The following is an 18,899-nucleotide window of genomic DNA, read 5'->3' on the forward strand; positions in this document are numbered from 1 at the left end:
CGGATCCAGAATTTCACCACTCTTTACCCCGGCTGGAATCTGATCAGCCAGTGCCAAGTGACGCTCCTCCCAAGGGAAATGTGACACACAGAAAGCAAGAGACAGATTTTATTGTCTTTGACGAAGGCCCCCCCATGGTCCCAGCAATTCACATAACACCGTCGATGCCGGGAAATTGGGAAAATGTTGCAACTCAACCCCGAGAACAACAACACTGTGCATATCCTAAGAACGGTTGCATCACTACTGAACCAGTCTGAGAGCTGATAACAATTTTCCCACCACAATGAAGCCAAGCCGGTTATGGAACATGCAGTCTTCACATTATCTCGTGGAACATAGTGGGTTGGGCCAACAAACTAGGGGATGAGCCATTTCGTGAATATATAACGTGTTTTGACATAATAATGCTCCAGAAAACTTGGGCAACTGTCAACACAGTTCTCGATGGTTACCATGCCTATGAAATCAAGGCCTCTAAACCGCTCGGAAGGGGACGACCGAGCGGGGGCCTAGTAACTCTAGTTTCCACTCAGTTGGCGTCACAGGTTACTGAGTGCTCAGTTTTCGAGCAGCTGGCACTGGGGATCACTTTGCATCTGCAATCCAAGAGTATCATTCTTGTTTCAGTTTTTATCCCACCATATACAGCGCAAACACAGATCGAGAGCACATGGCGTAAATTCCATAGTTTCCTTTATTCCCTACATATTAAGTACCCCGGATCGCCTTTTTACCTAATGGGAGATATGAATACCAGAATAGGCTCAAATAATGATAGCTTGGAAATAAAATTCCCAATATCAAGAGATCTAAAGGAAAATAGCGCCCTCTTTCTAAACCCACCCCTTTGTACAAATTTGAAAGATTGTCAAATCAACTATGCTGGCTTCTGCCTGGCTTTTTTTACAAATAAGTCTTGACCTTATCATTGCTAATGGGGCGTTCCCCGGGGACAGAGAAGGCGAGTACACTGACGGAAACCAGCTGTCACAAATGGGGTGCACAGCATAGAAAAACACACAGAGAGACAGCAATATTTTCATGGTGGAGGGCAGCTCATTCGAACTTCTCTCCTCCCCGGTATCTTTATTTTTATTATCCTTTGTCTCCTCGCCTGCATGGCCGTCTGCCAATGTCTCACGTTACGTGCCCAATCATGGCTTTACAGCACCCATCACCATATAAGGTCAATACACTCAATATACTGCAAGGCACAGACATGCCGGGCACCGAGGTCAGCGAGGCACCAGGTGGCGCTACAGGCCTCTGCCATGACTTCATGGTTCCCACAGTACACATTCATAAATACAAGTGGAGCCAGCATAGTAGACTACTGTCTCACTAACAGGGAGGCCTTAGAATCAATTGAAAAATTCAACATAGATAATAGGACCGAAAGCGACCACCTACCTCTAATTGTCTCCACTACTGGCCAAAATTCAATTCAGCGCTCTCACATAGAACATGAGGAAATAGATAAAGCAAATGATCCAGCATTGCGTAGGGAAAAAAATGGACACCTGAGACAGCAATTGCAGTTGAGAATAGATTGAATTCACAAACTGCAATTAAGTTAAGATCAATTATAATAAACAATTTATCAATAGATTCCTCCCTGACGGCTTACAAAAATCTCATTGAGTCCTTGCAGGATGTGGTCTCTGTCAACATAAACTCAGCCGGCAAGCCACGCACTGCTAAAGGGCGCGGTTGGTTTGACCAAGAGTGCCGCACAAAGAAGGAAGCCTTAAGGAACGCTTATTTGGCCTATAGAAACGCTGGACTAAATTACTTACCTCCATCTTATTTCAAAATCAAAAAAGAGTATAAAGCCCTTTTGGCCTCAAAAAAAAAAAGGCAGTACGAACAAAATTCCTGGTCCCTGCTATTGAATGCCTCACTAAACAATGAAACTAAACTATTTTGGCAACTGGTCTCCGACTCAATGAAAAACAGTTCTTCAGCCCCCAGCTGTGCCATTCCAGCTCAGGTTTGGGAGAACCACTTCAGAAATATATTTATGGAAAATCCAAACCTCCCTTCCCGCTTCCAGGATGATGACAGGGCAGAATTGCCACTGCTCCCTCATTGGAAGCCGGATACTGTGCAGGAAGTCCATACATTAATTGGGAATCTGAAGAGCGGAAAGGCTCCGGGGAAAGACTTTATCCCAGCGGAACTGATTACATCAAACCAGCACTGGTGGGCTCCGCTTCTGGCCGCACTTTTTAGGGTAGTAAATAACTCGGGTAAAGTACCATATAGCTGGAAACATGCTATAGTAGTCCCAATCTCTAAGAGAGGCCACCCAAATGTATCCTCCAATTATAGGCCAATTAGCCTGCTTTCAATAATTGGGAAGCTGTATGCCCGATTCCTCAGTAGCAAACTGACAACTTTTCTAAATGAACATAATATAGTATCTGAAGCCCAGCCAGCCTCTCGTGAGAACCATTCAACATCAGACCACTGTCTAATGCTCTCCTTCCTAGCCGAGAAGTATACCAGGCCTCTACAGGGTAAAGTCTTTGTGGGCTCCATGGATCTGAAATCAGCGTTCGACTCCATCCCCAGATCCCAGCTATGGTTCAAATTAAATATGATTTTGCAGGACAAATGACTCCTCTTTCTTATAAAAGCCCTGTACAATGGAACCAAAGTCAGCAGGGACAGTTATTGAAGAGTATCGAGATGACATGGGGGGTGAGACAGGGATGCATTTTGGCCCCCACATTGTTTTGTCTATTCTTAAATGACCTAGAAGAGAGATTAATGGACACCTTCCAAAAATTGGAATAAGTAGGACCCCCTTGTTGTTATATGTGGATGACGCGGCCATCATTTCACATTCCAGACCAGGTTTGAATTATCTGCTGAGGAAATTTTCTGATTACTGTTCTGGAAATGGTTTATCCATAAATTAAGAAAAATCTAAAATTTTAGTTTTCGAAAACAGCTTCTCCCGGTCTAAATGGGTGCTGGATGGCCATAACCTTGAACAGATCAAATAACCTTGAACAGATCAGTTATATAGAGCTCACAATTCATCATACAGGATCTTGGAAGCACCAGTGGCATACCTCCCTTCAAAAGGCAGAGATCACAAAGCTAGCCATACTCAGATTGTTTTTCACAAAGGGAGGCAAATATGTTCCAGCAGCCTTAAGGGTTTTCAACGCAAAACCCGTTTCCCAACTTCTGTACGCTGCAAATGTCTGGCATAATGGGGACCTGCCAAAACTAGATGGCTTTCAGGCAAAATTTCTATGATCTCTGCTGCAGGTACCCAACTGTGTCCCCAACTCCATACTTCTGTTAGAAGCTGGTGAATGCCCAATTTCAACTAAAGCGTGGTGGGCTGCCCTAAAACATTGGCTCAGGATTTCAGTGTTTGATCTACGGAACGGTTTGTACCAACACCTGACCAATGAGGAATTTGTCAGCAAATGGCAGAAAACTATGGCTAAAAAAGCCACCTCTATTGGTCTGTCACCTCCTCCCAACTGTATTACCTGGGTTATGAAGGCGCCCTAAAGACGTTAAAGCAAAGATTATGAGATAATGCACACAGTGACTTGCGATCTCGATCACACACATTCTTTAGTTTGCTGGCAGTAGGAGTACAATATGGGCATGTCTTTAAGTTAACATCTTACATTAAAGATCTGACAGTACCAAATTATCGAAGGCTTTTCACCAAAGCCAGACTAAACGTCTTTCCTTCTGCAGTGTTGGATGGCAGGTTGAGAGGAGTTCCCTACCCTGACAGACTTTGCTCGTGTGCTCAAGACATCGATTCCATAAAACATATTTTATTGCACTGTGCAAAATATGAGCAAGCCAGGGCTGAAATGTTGTTACCATTGCTGGTACCGTTCCTGGGAAAAAAGAGGCTCACTATGTCAGGTTCCTATTGGAAGACAGGACAAACGCTAGAACATTAGCAGTGGCAAAGTTTTTATCGGTGGTTGCAAGAACCAATGATCCCTATATTCTGAACAAAATGCTTCTTTAGCCTGGAGGTAGGCTGTATAAATTGTGTATTGCTTGGTAATGATTTGTTGGGTCTCTGGACCATAAAAAAGATTGATGATGATGGTATCCAGCAATGCAAGCCATAGTCAATATTTGTTGTTCTTGGCTTAGTCAGTTGTGTTTAATGAAGGAGACAGTGCCCCAACATAAATAGCCACTTACTGGAAAGAGTTTTCCCTGCTTCTTCCCAGAGACACCTCTGAACGTTCTGTAAGTATCAAGCGTGCCTTTCCCGATGCTGCTACAGCAGAGGGTGGCTTGGAGGGTACCATGGGGGTGGTCTGTGTGCCAATGGAGATGTCAGGAAAGGAGAGAAGAGGAGCAGGTATGAAAAAGGAGGTGATGGTGAAAAATGGGTTGAAAAGGAGGCTGCAGAATAGAAGCAGCTTTAGGAATGTGGAGTTGCAAAGGGTGGTTAGAAATAGCATCAGGCATGTACTGAAGTCATGTAGGTGGTACATGACTTCTGTCAGACTAGCCAAAATATACAAACTAAAATCAAATTTGTGTTGGAGATGTCAAGAGGTGGAGGGGACGATGTATCATGGATGGTGGGGATGTGGGAAAATAAAAAAAATCTGGAGTAACATTCACGAATGATGTTTAGAACATCATTTGAGAAAAAGCCAGAAGCGTTTCTACAAGGCTTAGTCTCAAAAGACATCCCCGGTGATAAGAAAAATGTGTTTTTATGTGCCACAGCTGCTGCCAGACTACCATTAGCCCAAAACTGGAAAGGGGACACAGTAGCGGAGTGGCAAAACAAGCTTTGTGAATTTATAGATCTGGCTAAAATGACAGCAGCTACTAGATTCCAATCAAATCAAAAATTAAAGAAAGAATGGGAATGTGTGGAAGAATACATGACAAAACATCGTTTCAAAACAAATTTATTGATATGCATTGACTGAAGTTCGTAAAGTTAAGGTTAAAAAAAGAAAAGTGACTAATTGGCAATATGTAAATAATTTTCCTTAACACAATATTATAGTAATGAATAATATTGAAAGCTGAGCATGGATGGAGCGAAGTCACAATGGTATAAATCAGAAAAATGAATAGACAGTAATATATATGTTGATAGTATGTATTGTAAAGAATGATCAAAGGTGTAACTGAATGTATCAATGCAAAATTAAAATGAAAGATAAAATAAAAAAAGAAAAAAGAAATAGCATCAGGCAAATTTTGCTGTCTTTTACCTTATTCCATTTTGGGTTATTGACAAAGGTTTTAACCTGTGCTTTTTCTGGGGGCACACAGTACTGGCACCATTTATTTATTTATTAATTGTTAAATGTTTGGAACTTCCTATAGCAACTTCATGATGAGTCTTCATGATGATTGCTGGCACGTTTGTTTCTTTTTTTAAAACAAAAACATGGGTTTTAACAAAGATCACGTTGTCCCTAATATTCCGCCCAAAGGGGGAAAAAGTGGGTTTTTAATTTTTTTCTGCCAGAATGCCAGACAATAGCTGAAATGCAAGCCAGAGTCCTCCGCAGAACAGTACCAGAGAAGCTTAAGAGACCGGAAAGGACAAAAGCAACAAATAAAGATTGTCTGCCATGTTAATATAAAGTAGACATAAACGCAATGCCAACATCCTTCATTGTATAGTTGCAATGATAATTTTTAAATGTGACCCCCTCCCCCACAGAGAACTTCCAGAGGAACACAATGCCTCACATCTACCTGTCTTTGCTTCTGGCTGGGCTCTGTGCTTTTGCCCACTGTCACCATACTCTTGACCAGAAGAGGGACGATGACCATTCTCCTCTTGCTGAAGGTGACAGAGATTTGCCTTCTGTGAAGATAGTCCATGTCTACTACTACCTTCCTTCGGTGACTGGTGAGAAGAACATTTTCTTTTTTAATAATATTTTTATTCATTTTCAAATACAAATTTATACGACCATTATCAGAATTTATCACATAATCTTCTTTTTTTTTAAACTTCCCTCAGTTTCTCTGCCAATCTTCCGTTTTATTTATTTGTTTACACATTTTCTAATTTTAATATTGCCTTTAAAATATACCCTCCCCAGCCTTAACAGTCTTTTTACATATTTCATTTCCTACAATTCCTAAAAGAAAAGCCTCCGGTTTCTTAAGAAATGTATATTTTAACATCTTTTTCAATTCATTATAAATCATTTCCCAGAAGCCTTTCACTTTCTTACATTCCCACCACATATGATAAAATGTCCCTTCTTTTTCTTTACACTTCCAACACTTATTACATGTTTTATACATTTTTGCAAGTTTTACTGGTGTAATATACCATCTATATACCATTTTCATAACACTTTCCTTTAACGCAGTACATGCCGTAAATCTTAATCTTTCATTCCATAGATTTACCCAATCATCCAATTGTATATTATATCCAAAATCCCTGGCCCAATGTACCATCACTGATTTAACTTCTTCATCTTTTGTATACCATTCCAGCAACAATTTATACATTTTTGATAAAATTTTATAGTCGTTACTTAGTATTTCTGTTTGAAATTTTGAATCCTTTTCCACATAACCGCACTCTTTACAATCCTTTTTAAACATTTCATTAACCTGATAATAATGCAACCAATCATATACATACTCTTGAGAAGAACATTTTATTTCGCCCTCTGACCATTTCCACTGCCTTGGCCCTAGTGTCACTGGGAGCTAGAACAACTATGTTGAGTCAGCTTTTGTCAGGACTTGGCTTTAATGATATTAAGTAATTGGGAACTAGATTAAGAACAGAGCTATAAAGGCAGGTATCTCAGCACAGTAAGATGCCACTAAAACAGGAGCTTTTATTAAAAGCTCTGAGTATGACAATTAATATTTTGAAGAACTAAATGACATGTATACTGTTATTGTTCTTTCCATAAGCCAATTGGGAAAAACATTTCAATTCTCTGAATACAACAAAAAGAGACTTCTATGTGGATGAGGAAACAAAGGTGAAAGACCCTATGATGAACAAAGTCAGCTCGTTTGAGACTTACCATGATAAGATCCTGTCCTGCAAGGTTGTGAAGCTCCCTTACAAGAGCAATGTTTCAGCATTATTTATTCTTCCTGACCAAGGAAAAATGAAGCAGTTGGAAAATGCTCTTTGCAAAGACGTTTTGTTAAAATGGATGAATTCAACAAAATCACAGTAAGTGTACATGCTATAGTGGAAAGAGTGTAGTACATATTTGTAGGTGTAAATATATTGTTGCGAGTTTGAGGGGTAGTGATAGGCTGTGTAAAGACCACGTCCCTTGTAATTTCAGAACAGGATCAATTGAGCACAGACATCGCTGAGACAGGAGTGCAAACTGTCAGAATATTTCCGTTCCACCTTAAAAAGGAGCAGGATGTTTGTGTCACAGCTTGCACATTTCCTGTTTCACAGGATGTTTATGTTGTGTCTTTGCTTTCGTTTCTCTCTCTGCCGGAACACTGAAGCAGGCAGTCATATTTTTCTTTGTTCTGATCAACGCTAAATATACTTGTAAATAATGCTCTCCTGTGTGCATCTTTCGCTGTGCATTAACTGCTGATAAGAGTGTGCACGGCTCTGGAATGTGGCAAGCTATTTCTGGAGCTCGTGTCGCTAATTGCTGATACTGCGTGTCTTCAGGAGATCAATGGACGTCTGGAGACGACGTGGAGTCATAATGGACTTTGTCTCCCTGGCAGTATCCCAACACAAACATGCTAGGAATGCGGGCTTGAGAGAGCACATCTTTGATTAGAATTCTGTCCTGCCATATGACACCCAAAATTCTCCTGGCACATTTTTTTTCAAAGCAATACCTCACTAGCCTCTGGTTCCTATTTCAACAGGAGAATAGATCAAGCAGACCTCTCTGATATTCCTGGGAAGCCTGAGGTGAAGATTTCCAAAGTAGGCTTCTCAAAATTCTACAGGTTGATCTATATTTTCTTGCATCCTCCTTTTTCCACAGAGGTATCCTCTTGTCTGAATTATGTTCAAATGAACATAATTTGGGGTACTTGAACCACAATCCCATCTCTCATGGAGAGGAGGAGCCAAAATATTTGCTATAACAGCTCAGATGATTAAGAGGCACCAAAAACCCATCTCTCCCTCTACTATAGCCTAATGGCATGAGTGGTGCTTGATGACAGTTGGGGGGGGGGGGAGCCCCAATGGAGCTGGTCTCCCAACAGAACTGATGGAGAAACTCTTAAGCCTCAGCTCTCCCTCTTCCCTTGGCCATGCTGTCTGGGGCTGATGGGAGGGCCATAGTTTCCCCACCTCTGACACAGAATTTTCAAGAGCAGATGATTCGGTACCAGTTGCTTTGCAAAGATTGCAGTTAGCATTGGAGAAGGAGGAGAAATCTGATATATTTGCAAGCTTTGTGCAGACAGTATCATTTATCACATACCTGCTTTAGTCTGACCTGCTCAGGCACTGTAATTTTTTTAACGATATATACGATATCTTTATTGTCATTGTGCCGCACAGAACAATGAAATTGAAAATCTACTTAAAACATTCAATACCCCCTAAAAACTCTGAAACCCCATTTTAAAATAAAATTTACCATAGTTCTGATGAACCATATGCTGTGTGTATTACTGCAGCATAATTCTAAAGTATATTACTAAATATGTCTTTTATCCAGTTATATAAACTTTTTTGTATTTATCTGTTTATGTCCTGGCTACCTAGTGTTTATAATATTATAGGACTAATACGGTAATATTATATATGATGTATATATGAAAGAAGTGTTCGTATTTTTAGCATAATGAGGCTGGTATGGGGATCTTGCTTCTCATCAACAGTAAAGGAGAGAGACAAGAACTAGGAAAAAAATAATTATGGAGAAAATTGACATCAAGATTTTCAGAAAATTCCTTCAGTTCCTTGAGGCTGACTGATACAAAAATACGATGCTTAAAACTGGTTAGAGGAACCAGATCAATAGGTAATCAGAGTGAGAAACGACCACATGATGTTGTTTCTTAAGACTTTCAGTGGATTTGTTGTTTTGAAGGCCTTGATTTTCTCATAATAAAACCCTGAGTCAGACACAATCTTGTACTAATTTTTGTTGTACTTTTTTGCAGGCTATTCATGAAGCTTATTTAAATGTCGACAAGAATGACACTGAACCTGCAGCTACTGCTGCCATTGAAATTGTTCCTAGATCCCTTCCTACTGTACTGGCGTTCAATCGCCCGTTTCTGTTGGTGATTGTTGACGAAGAAAAGGATATCGTCCTCTTCATGGGAAAAGTCACGAATCCTACTGAGGCATGATTGCTCAACTTCTGTTGCAGCACAGAAAACATGGAGTTTCCAATATGAAGCATGATTGATAATATGTTTTTAGGTATCAGAGTCATTACTGTCACATGTTCCCAATCTGAAGAAATAAAACACTGATTGAGTTGTATGCAAAATCACTTGGCATTTTTCTTTCTTTTCTCACAATCTTAAAAAATATGGTTTTTATTTTAAGTGTGCTCTCTAGCATTCACTCCATGATCTTTTGGGGGGTGTAGACACCTGTGCCATTTGAAAGATCAGGTTAACAGTATTTTATTATTAACTCTCATGCAGGTGTAGTATCCACAAGTAGCCAAGAGTTGCAGGGAGAAGGTCAGGTAGGTCAAAAGCTCAGAATGAGCTGAGGCTTCCAGGAGAGGTTACAAATAATAAAATAGGTTTCTTTGTCTATGCCCAAAGGAAGAGGAAGAAAGAGCAAGTAATAGGTCCTCAGTGTGGAGAACACGGAGAAATTAAATTCGGTGTCAGGGTGAAGGCAGAACAGCTCAACACATACTTGGCCTCTGTCTTCACTGAAAAGAAAAGCAGTGCCCAACCTGGAGAGAACAGAAAAAAACTAATAATCCATAGATGGAGCTGCAGTCTAAGACAGGGAAAAAAGATGGTAATGGAACTTCAAATGAATTCAAATCTGCATAGCCTGATGAGCTGTATCCATTCCAGCTCAGGTTTGGGAGAACCACTTCAGAAATATATTTATGGAAAATCCAAACCTACCATATAGCTGGAAACATGCTATAGTCCTCCCAATCTTTAAGAAAGGCCACCCAAATGTACCCTCCAATTATAGGCCAATTAGCCTGCTTTCAATAATTGGGAAGCTGTATGTCCGATTCCTCAGTAGCAAACTGACAACTTTTCTAAACGAACATAATATAGTATCTGAAGCCCAAGCAGCCTTTCGTGAGAACCATTCAACATCAGACCACTGTCTAATGCTCTCCTTCCTAACCGAGAAGTATACCAGGCCTGTACAGGGTAAACTCTTTGTGGCCTCCATGGATCTGAAATCAGCGTTTGACCCCACCCCCAGATCCCAGTTATGGACCAAATTAAATCTGATTTTGCAGGACAAACGACTCCTCATTCTTATAAAAGCCCTGTAGAATGGAACCAAACTGTAGGTCCGATGCGGTCGGCAGGGACAGTTATCAAACAGTATCGAGATGACTAGGGGGGTGAGACAGAGATGCATTTTGCCCCCCACATTGTTTTATCTATTCTTAAATGACCTAGAAGATAGCTTAATGGACCCAGATGGACACCCTCCAAAACTAGGAATGAGAAGGACCGCCTTGTTGTTATATGCGGATGATGCGGCCATCATTTCACGTCCCAGACCGGCTTTGAATTATCTGCTGAGGAAATTTTCTGATTACTGTTCTGGAAATGGTTTATCCATTAATTATGAAAAATCTAAAATTTTAGTTTTTGAAAGATGCTTCTCCCAGTCTAAATGGGTGCTGGATGGCCATAACCTTGAACAGATCAAATACTTCAGTTTTCTAGGGCTCACATTCCATCATACAGGGTCTTGGAAGCACCACTGGCATACCTCCCTTCAAAAGGCAGAGATCACAAAGCTAGCCATACTCAGATTCTTTTTCACAAAGGGAGGCAAATATGTTCCAGCAGCTTTAAGGGTTTTCAACGCAAAACCCGTTTCCCAACTCCTGTACGCTGCAAATGTCTGGCATAATGGGGACCTGCCAAAGGTAGATGGCTTTCAGGCAAAATTTCTACAATCTCTGCTGCAGGTACCCAACTGTGTCCCCAACTCCACACTTCTGTTAGAAACTGGTGAATGCCCAATTTCAACTAAAGCGTGGTGGGCTGCCCTAAAACATTGGCTCAGGACTTCAGTGTTTGATCTAGGGAAGGGTTTGTACCAACACCTGACCAATGAGGAATTTGTCAGCAAATGGCAGAAAACTATGGCTAAAAAAGCCACCTCTGTTGGTCTGTCTCCCCCCCCCCCAACTGTATTACCTGGGTTATGAAGGCGCCCTAAAGACGTTAAAGCAAAGATTATGGGATAATGCACACAGTGACTTGTGATCTCGAGCACACTCAGTCTGTGTTGGGATTTTAGTTTCCCACCAGCTGCAAGCAGCAGCTACATTGTTGACATGTGATGTCTCTGAGCGTGGGACAGGAAGCCTCAGCTAGTTCTCTTGTAACTGGAGAGTTACTTAGAGTTACTTTCACTTCTCAGTTGAAGCCTGAGTCGAGTCGGAGACTCTTGCTCTTGCTGCTCAGGAGAGTAGTCATGCTTGTAAGAGCTGTGTTGTACAGTCTTAATAAAGTAGCTGAGAAGGCTACGGACTGTCTCTTTCTTCTGTGATGAGACGCCAGAAGAAGATTAGCGTGCTCCTCTCAGGAGGGAGGGGTCGCTCATAACTGGTCTCTCTGGACTGAGGGAGGAATCCAGCCAGAGAGTGAACACCGGAGAGAAGCCCCGGTGCTTTGGGAAGTTGGCAGCCTTCCTTGGGGTGTTTCCCAACAGTCTGTAGTCTGCTGGCATTAGGAGTACAATATGGGCATGTCTTTAAGTTAACATCTTACATTAAAGATCTGACAGTACCAAATTATCGAAGGCTTTTCACCAAAGCCAGACTAAACGTCTTTCCTTCTGCAGTGTTGGATGGCAGGTTGAGAGGAGTTCCCTACCCTGACAGACTTTGCTCGTGTGCTCAAGACATCAATTCCATAAAACATATTTTGCTGCACTGTGCAAAATATGAGCAAGCCAAGGCTGAACTGTTATTACCATTGCTGGTACCTTTCCCGGGAAAATCAGAGGCTCACTATGTCAGGTTCCTATTGGAAGACAGGACAAACGCTAGAACATTAGCAGTGGCAAAGTTTTTAGATCCCTATATTCTGAAAAAAATGCTTGTTTAACCTGGAGGTAGGCTGTATGTATAGTGTATTGCTTTGTACTGATTTGTTGGGTCTCTGGACCGTAATAAAGCTTGATGATGATGGTATCCAGCAATGCAACCCGTAGTCAATATTTGCTGTTCTTGGCTTAGTCAGTACTGTTTAATGAAGGAGACAGTGCCCCAACATAAATAGCCACTTACTGGAAAGAGTTTTCCCTGCTTCTTCCCAGAGACACCTCTGAACGTTCTGTAAGTATCAAGCGTGCCTTTCCCGATGCTGCTACAGCAGAGGGTGGCTTGGAGGGTACCATGGGGGTGGTCTGTGTGCCAATGGAGATGTCAGGAAAGGAGAGAAGAGGAGCAGGTATGAAAAAGGAGGTGATGGTGAAAAATGGGTTGAAAAGGAGGCTGCAGAATAGAAGCAGCTTTAGAAATAAGGAGTTGCAAAGGGTGGTTAGAAATAGCATCAGGCACATACTGAAGTCATGTAGGTGGTACATGACTCCCATCAGACTAGACAAAATATACAAACTAAAATCAAATTTGTGTTGGAGATGTCAAGAGGTGGAGGGAACGATGTATCATGTAAGGTGGGGATGTGGGAAAATAAAAAAAATTCTGGAGTAACATTCACAAAGAACTAAAAAACATGTTAGAACATCATTTGAGAAAAAGCCAGAAGCGTTTCTACTAGGCTTAGTCTCAAAAGACATCCCCGGTGATAAGAAAAATGTGTTTTTATGTGCCACAGCTGCTTCCAGATTACTAGTAGCCCAAAACTGGAAAGGGGCACTGCTCCCTCAGTAGCAGAGTGGCAAAACAAGCTTTGTGAATTTATAGATCTGGCTAAAATGACAGCAGCTACTAGATTCCAATCAAATCAAAAATTAAAGAAAGAATGGGAATGTGCGGAAGAATATATAACAAAACATTGTTTCAAAACAAATTTATTGATATGCATTGACTGAAGATCGTAAAGTTAAGGTTAAAAGAAGAAAAGTGACTAATGGGCAATATGTAAATAATTTTCCTTAACACAATATTATAGTAATCAATAATACTGAAAGCTGAGCATGGATGGAGCGAAGTCACAACGGTATAAATCAGAAAAATGAATAGACAGTAATATATATTGATAGTATGTATTGTAAAGAATGATCAAAGGTGTAACTGAATGTAACAATGCAAAATTAAAATGAAAAATAAAATGAAAAAAGAAAAAAGAAATAGCATCAGGCAAATTTTGCTTTCTATTACCTTATTCGATTTTGTGTCATTGACAAAGGTTTTAACCTGTGCTTTTTCTGGGGGCACACAGTACTGGCACCATTTATTTATTTTTTAATTGTTAAATGTTTGGAACTTCCTATAGCAACTTCATGATGAGTCTTCATGATGATTGCTGGCACGTTTGTTTCTTTTTAAAAAACAAAAACAAAAACATGGGTTTTAACAAAGATCACTTTGTTCCCAGTATTCCGCCCAAAGGGGAAAAAAGCGGGTTTTTAAAAAATTTCTGCCAGAATGCCAGACAATAAGTGAAATGCAAGCCAGAGTCCTCTGCACAACAGTACCAGAGAAGCTTAAGAGACCAGAAAGGACAAAAGCAACAAATAAAGATTGTCTGCCATGTTAATATAAAGTAGACATAAACGCAATGCCAACATTGCGTTTGGCAACAATGCCAACATACAACTTCATTGTATAGTTGCAATGATAATTTTTAAATGTGACCCCCCCCCCCCCCCGAGAGAACTTCCAGAGGAACACAATGCCTCACATCTACCTGTCTTTGCTTCTGGCTGGGCTCTGTGCTTTTGCCCACTGTCACCATACTCTTGACCACAAGGAGGACAATGACCATTCTCCTTTTGCTGAAGGTGACAGAGATTTGCCTTCTGTGAAGATGGTCCAAGGAAATGCTGACTTTGCCTTTCGATTCTACCACCATGTCGCTTCAGAGACTGCTGAGAAGAATATCATCTTTTCCCCTCTAAGCATTTCTGCTGCCATGGCCATACTGTCACTGGGAGCTCAAAACACCACATAAAGTCAGCTTTTGTTAGGACTTGGCTTTAACCAGTCAGATACCAGCGAGCAGGAAATACACGAGGGTTTCCGCCATCTATTACACATGTTGAACCTCCCCAATGCTGAAATCCAGCTGAGCATTGGGAATGCCCTATTCACAAATGACCAAGTGAAACTCGTGAAGAAGTTCCTGGATGATGCCAAACATTTTTATGAGGCAGATGTTCTTCCAACTAACTTTATGAATCCTGCAGTAGCTGAAAGTCAAATCAATGGATATATAAAGAACAAAACCAATGGGAAATTAGATGATGTTGTCCAGGGTCTTGACCCAGAGGCTGTGATGGTTATTGTGAACTATATTTACATGACAGGTAAGTCAGATGGACTTGTTTTATACACATTTTGCTTCTTAGATGTTCTTTAAACTGAGAAGTTTAAACTTTAAGTTGTGGTTCTAGGTCCAGATTTGTTGGTGCTTTAGTCTGAAATCATCATCTGCCCATTGTGTGAACAGAAACTTCTCAGACTTCTCATCACAGAGAAGTTCCTTAAATCTGTCAGAAACTTGACCTCCACCATTATCAAAACAAATCAAATATATTGTGATAACCATTTTCCTGGAAATGTGATTCAGCAATTGGGCACTAAAGTAGAAACAGAGCTATAAAGACATGTGCCTCAAGATACCACTAAAACATGAGCGTTTATTAAAGGCTCTGAGTATGTTAATATATAATAATATTGCAGTGGTACCTCAGGTTAAGTACTTAATTCGTTCCGGAGGTCTGTTCCTAACCTGAAACTGTTCTTAACCTCAAGCACCACGTTAGCTAATGGGGCCTCCCACTGCCGCCGCACTGCTGTTGTGCAATTTCTGTTCTCATCCTGAAGCAAAGTTCTTAACCCGAGGTACTATTTCTGGGTTAGCAGAGTCTGTAACCTGAAGTGTATGTAACCTGAAGTACCACTGTATTAATATAATATAATATAATATAATATAATATAATATAATATAATAATGAAGAATTAAATATATTGAAGAATTAAATAGCCTTTTTTCAACATTGTAATCCACACATCTGTATCTGACCCAGTTCTGCCCGTCATTTACTTGGCGATCACAGAAAGGGGTAACACCAGCAGTAGCTTCTACCCACTGTTTGATCAGGTGCATGGAGGAAAGAGGCTCCTCACCAGCGGAGCCTTGCAGAGTGCCAGAGTGTGGAGTTGAGGGACACTGCCACTTCATCCAAACCCCTCCAGCCATTAGGATTAGGGGTTTGGATTAAAGCTGTACAGTGGTACCTCGGGTTACAGACGCTTCAGGTTACAGATGCTTCAGGTTACAGACTCTGCTAACCCAGAAATAGTACTTCGGGTTAAGAACTTTGCTTCAGGATGAGAACAGAAATCGTGCTCAGGTGGTGCGGCGACAGCGGGAGGCCCCCTTTAGCTAAAGTGGTACCTCAGGTTAAGAACAATTTCAGCTTAAGAATGGACCTCTGGAATGAATTAAGTTCTTAACCCGAGGCACCTCAGGTTAAGAATAATTTCAGCTTAAGAACGGACCTCTGGAACGAATTAAGTTCTTAACCCGAGGTACCAGTGTAATAGCTAAAATAAGTCTGAATCTGTTCTCTTTTGCCCCCACATTTTAGAATGATGAAGTTACCGCATTGCTTACCTGGAAGAGGCAAAGCTTTATTAACATATTGTTACAAAAGTGGTGGTGGGGCACTCACACTCTGTGCTGAGCTGCAACAAGAGCCCATGGGGTTCCCCTTTGGAGAACTGAGACACAGGGAGATTGTTGTACTGTAGCTCTAAGAAACATTTACCTATTTACACTTTCAGTCTGCATGGAGGGAGTCCAGATCTTACAGCAAGGTCATTTCAAGAGGGGCTTGTCTCCCACAGCAGTGCAGCCATGGCATATCTCCTGCTCAGACCTTCAGCCAGCCTGCCCAAAGATGGTTCCCAGGCCTTCTTCCTTCTTCTTCCCACCAACCGTTGCTCAAGACTCTTCCTGTCAGGTCACACCCAGTTGCCCTGGCAGCCTTCCAACCCCCCCCCCCGTCTCTGTTCACACTCCAGGGGATGGGGGAAGGTCAATCCTGATGTATTCCTGATTTTAGAGTGTGTGAAACAGCTATACACCTTTATGCGTGAAATATTATTTTGGTTTGCTCTTTCTCCTCACTCCCCTCCATGACATGTATGCTGTTATTGTTATTTCCATGAGCCTTTTGGAAAAATCCTTTCAATTACCTGAATACAAGTGAAGGAGACTTCTATGTGGATGAGCAAACAATGGTCAAAGTCCCTATGATGAACAAAGACAGCTGGTTCGAGACTTACCGTGATAACATCCTATCCTGTAAGGTTGTGAAGCTCCCTTACAAGGGTGACGTTTCAGCATTCTTTATCCTTCCTGACCAAGGAAAAATGAAGCAGTTGGAAAATGCTCTTAGCAAAGACGTTTTGTTAAAATGGATGAAATTGGTGAAACCAGGGTAAGAGATCATAGTGGAAAGTATGTAACACACACACTTTTCAATGCATGTGCTGTGAATTTGAGGGATGGGATTAGGCTTTATGATCCCTTCTAATTCCTGGATCAGTGAACGATTCCATTGTGGAATTAGCCAGGACAGGACCATAATGGCACCTAAGTATGGGTCATTAGTATAAAAAAGGAAGTTGCTTTGGGACACAATCTCTTTTTCCTGACTGATGGTGAGAAGGTCAAAGGCCAGGGGAAATGTTTGTGTGTGGGTTTGAAGCAGGCAGAAGCTAGAGAGTGCGAGCCATGCCTGATTTCTGTTGGAACCCAATGTGATGACTATGGGATAAACAAGACCACCTTGACCACCTGTTTAGGGAAGTTTTTAATTTTTTATATTTTATTTCTTCTTCTTCTTCTTCTTCTTCTTCTTCTTCTTCTTCTTCTTCTTCTTCTTCTTCTTCTTCTTCTTCATGTTCTGTTGGGAGCCACCCAGAGTGGCCGGGGAAACCCAGCCAGATGCGTGGGGTATAAATATTAGAAAATTAGGTTTCATTAGCTTTGGGAAGACTGCAGTTAGCATTGGGAATGGAGGAGGAATGTAATTTTTGTTTTTTGTTTTTTACATGAATAGAACAACCTTTATTTTTTCATTGCATAGATAATCTTATTTAGAGTACCAGATTATTTTGGAAAAACTGTATCATAAAGAGCAGCTTGCCTACTGTTAAAAGAATCCAGCTGTGTTCTGAGACATAGGGCCAAATAACTGTGTGTGTGTGTGTGTGTGTGTGTGTGTCTATCCATCTATAGGATGGGACACAGGTTTAAGATACCACAATACTTTATGGTATTTTAAAAACAACTTTCCATAACTGCCCTTCATTTGAATGGTTGTCAAGGAACAGAGAGTACTTGCTTCGAGCAGAGCAGCTTGTACCAGAATGCTGCACATTCATAATAAACCATAGGTTATTTCAGACAATGGCTTACTGTTACATTCTAACAGGGCCAGTGGGTTCAATTTATGGCAATAAGACTCTTCTACTTTGTCCCAGTGTGGATGTAACTATTCTCTAGAAGTAAGTTTAACTCTATTCTTTGATGCGAATTGAGGAATGTAATTTATATGCAGAATTTGTTCAGACAGCATCTTGTATTATGTGCCTGCTTATGTCTCATGCATTGTCTCTTTTTAAAACAAACAAACAAACAAACAAACCTACCTTTGATTAACCGCGTGTGTGTGTACACATACACTATGTTTCTGCAGTGTAATTTTGTAAGTATATTATAAGTATATAATGTATTTTATAGAGTTGCCAGATTTCAAGAATTTAAAATCTGGAGACAAAAGTTGTTCAGCTTTTGGAGGGGAATGAACCTCAAAGCTGCTGAGCTTTTTGGGGGGCAACCATCAGAACGGACAGGGATCTTGCTTCTCATCATCATTAAGGGAGAGGCAAGATTTTCTGAAAATTTCATCAGTTCCTTGAAGCTGACTGATACAAAAAGATGATGCTTAGAGATGGTTAGGAGGACTAGATTAATAGCTAATCAGAATGAGAAGTGACCACATGAAGCTGTTTCTTAAGACATTCAATGGATTTGTCTGTTTCGAAGGACTAGATTTTCTCATACTAAAATCCTGATTCAGTCACTATGTTGTACTGAAGTATTGCTATCTTTCTTTGCAGGCTATTCACAAGGCTTACTTAAATGTCCATGAGAATGGCACAGAAGCTGCAGCTACTACTGTTTTTGAAAGTGCCCCTTACTCCGTGCCCCCTAAAGTTAAGATCAACCACCCCTTTCTGATGGTAACTGTTCATGAGAAAACCAGCACCATCTTGTTCATAGGAAAAGTGAAGAATCCTACTGAGACATGATTGAACAACTTGTGCCGCAGCACAGAAAACTTTGGTTTCCAATATGAGGCATGTTTGAAAAGATGCTTTTAGGTATCAGGTACTAGGGCCATTTCTATAACATGTTCCCAAACAAATTAAACAATAGTTGAGTTGTCTGCAAAATCATTTGGTGTCTTTCTCCCTCCCTCCCTTCCTTCTTTCCTTCTTTCCTTCTTTCCTTCCTTCCTTCCGTCCGTCCGTCCGTCTTTTTGTCTTTCT

The 18,899-nt window shown here is 40.9% G+C and overlaps 3 protein-coding genes across 3 annotated transcripts in view; all 3 read left to right on the forward strand.

Moving 5' to 3' along the window:
• LOC310676978 (alpha-1-antitrypsin-like) overlaps positions 1-18,803 on the forward strand; it is a 28,449-nt gene extending 9,646 nt beyond the window's left edge. The window contains exon 4 of the mRNA XM_083439248.1: positions 18,468-18,803. Coding sequence (XP_083295374.1) covers positions 18,468-18,659 — 192 coding nt within the window. The 3' untranslated portion in view covers positions 18,660-18,803. The remainder of the gene's footprint in view (positions 1-18,467) is intronic.
• LOC310677266 (serine protease inhibitor 2.1-like) lies at positions 4,294-9,448 on the forward strand. Its single transcript, XM_083439947.1, has 5 exons — positions 4,294-4,363; positions 5,699-5,890; positions 6,925-7,195; positions 7,870-7,930; positions 9,127-9,448. Exons 1-5 carry the CDS (start codon positions 4,309-4,311, stop codon positions 9,316-9,318), a joined length of 771 nt encoding a protein of 256 aa, XP_083296073.1. The 5' UTR covers positions 4,294-4,308; the 3' UTR covers positions 9,319-9,448.
• On the forward strand, positions 12,364-16,814 carry LOC310677129 (kallistatin-like). The gene is given in 4 exon segments (XM_083439505.1): positions 12,364-12,482; positions 13,985-14,280; positions 14,284-14,638; positions 16,510-16,814. Coding segments are annotated over 3 exon segments (906 nt in total). The 5' UTR covers positions 12,364-12,482; positions 13,985-14,004; the 3' UTR covers positions 16,785-16,814.
• Positions 18,804-18,899: the final 96 nt, after the last annotated feature.

The sequence above is a fragment of the Podarcis tiliguerta genome, assembly GCF_965153285.1.
Source record: "Podarcis tiliguerta genome assembly, chromosome: 1".
NCBI lineage: Eukaryota > Metazoa > Chordata > Lepidosauria > Squamata > Lacertidae > Podarcis > Podarcis tiliguerta.

What these genes read in the sequence shown, in the direction of transcription:
- LOC310677266 (XM_083439947.1), top strand. Translation starts at nt 4,309, where the DNA reads ATGGGGGTGGTCTGTGTGCCAATGGAGATGTCAGGAAAGGAGAGAAGA. An exon ending in CTACCTTCCTTCGGTGACTG is followed by an intron (nt 5,891 to 6,924) that starts GTGAGAAGAACA and finishes TCTTTCCATAAG; the next exon opens with CCAATTGGGAAAAACATTTC. An exon ending in ATGAATTCAACAAAATCACA is followed by an intron (nt 7,196 to 7,869) that starts GTAAGTGTACAT and finishes CTATTTCAACAG; the next exon opens with GAGAATAGATCAAGCAGACC.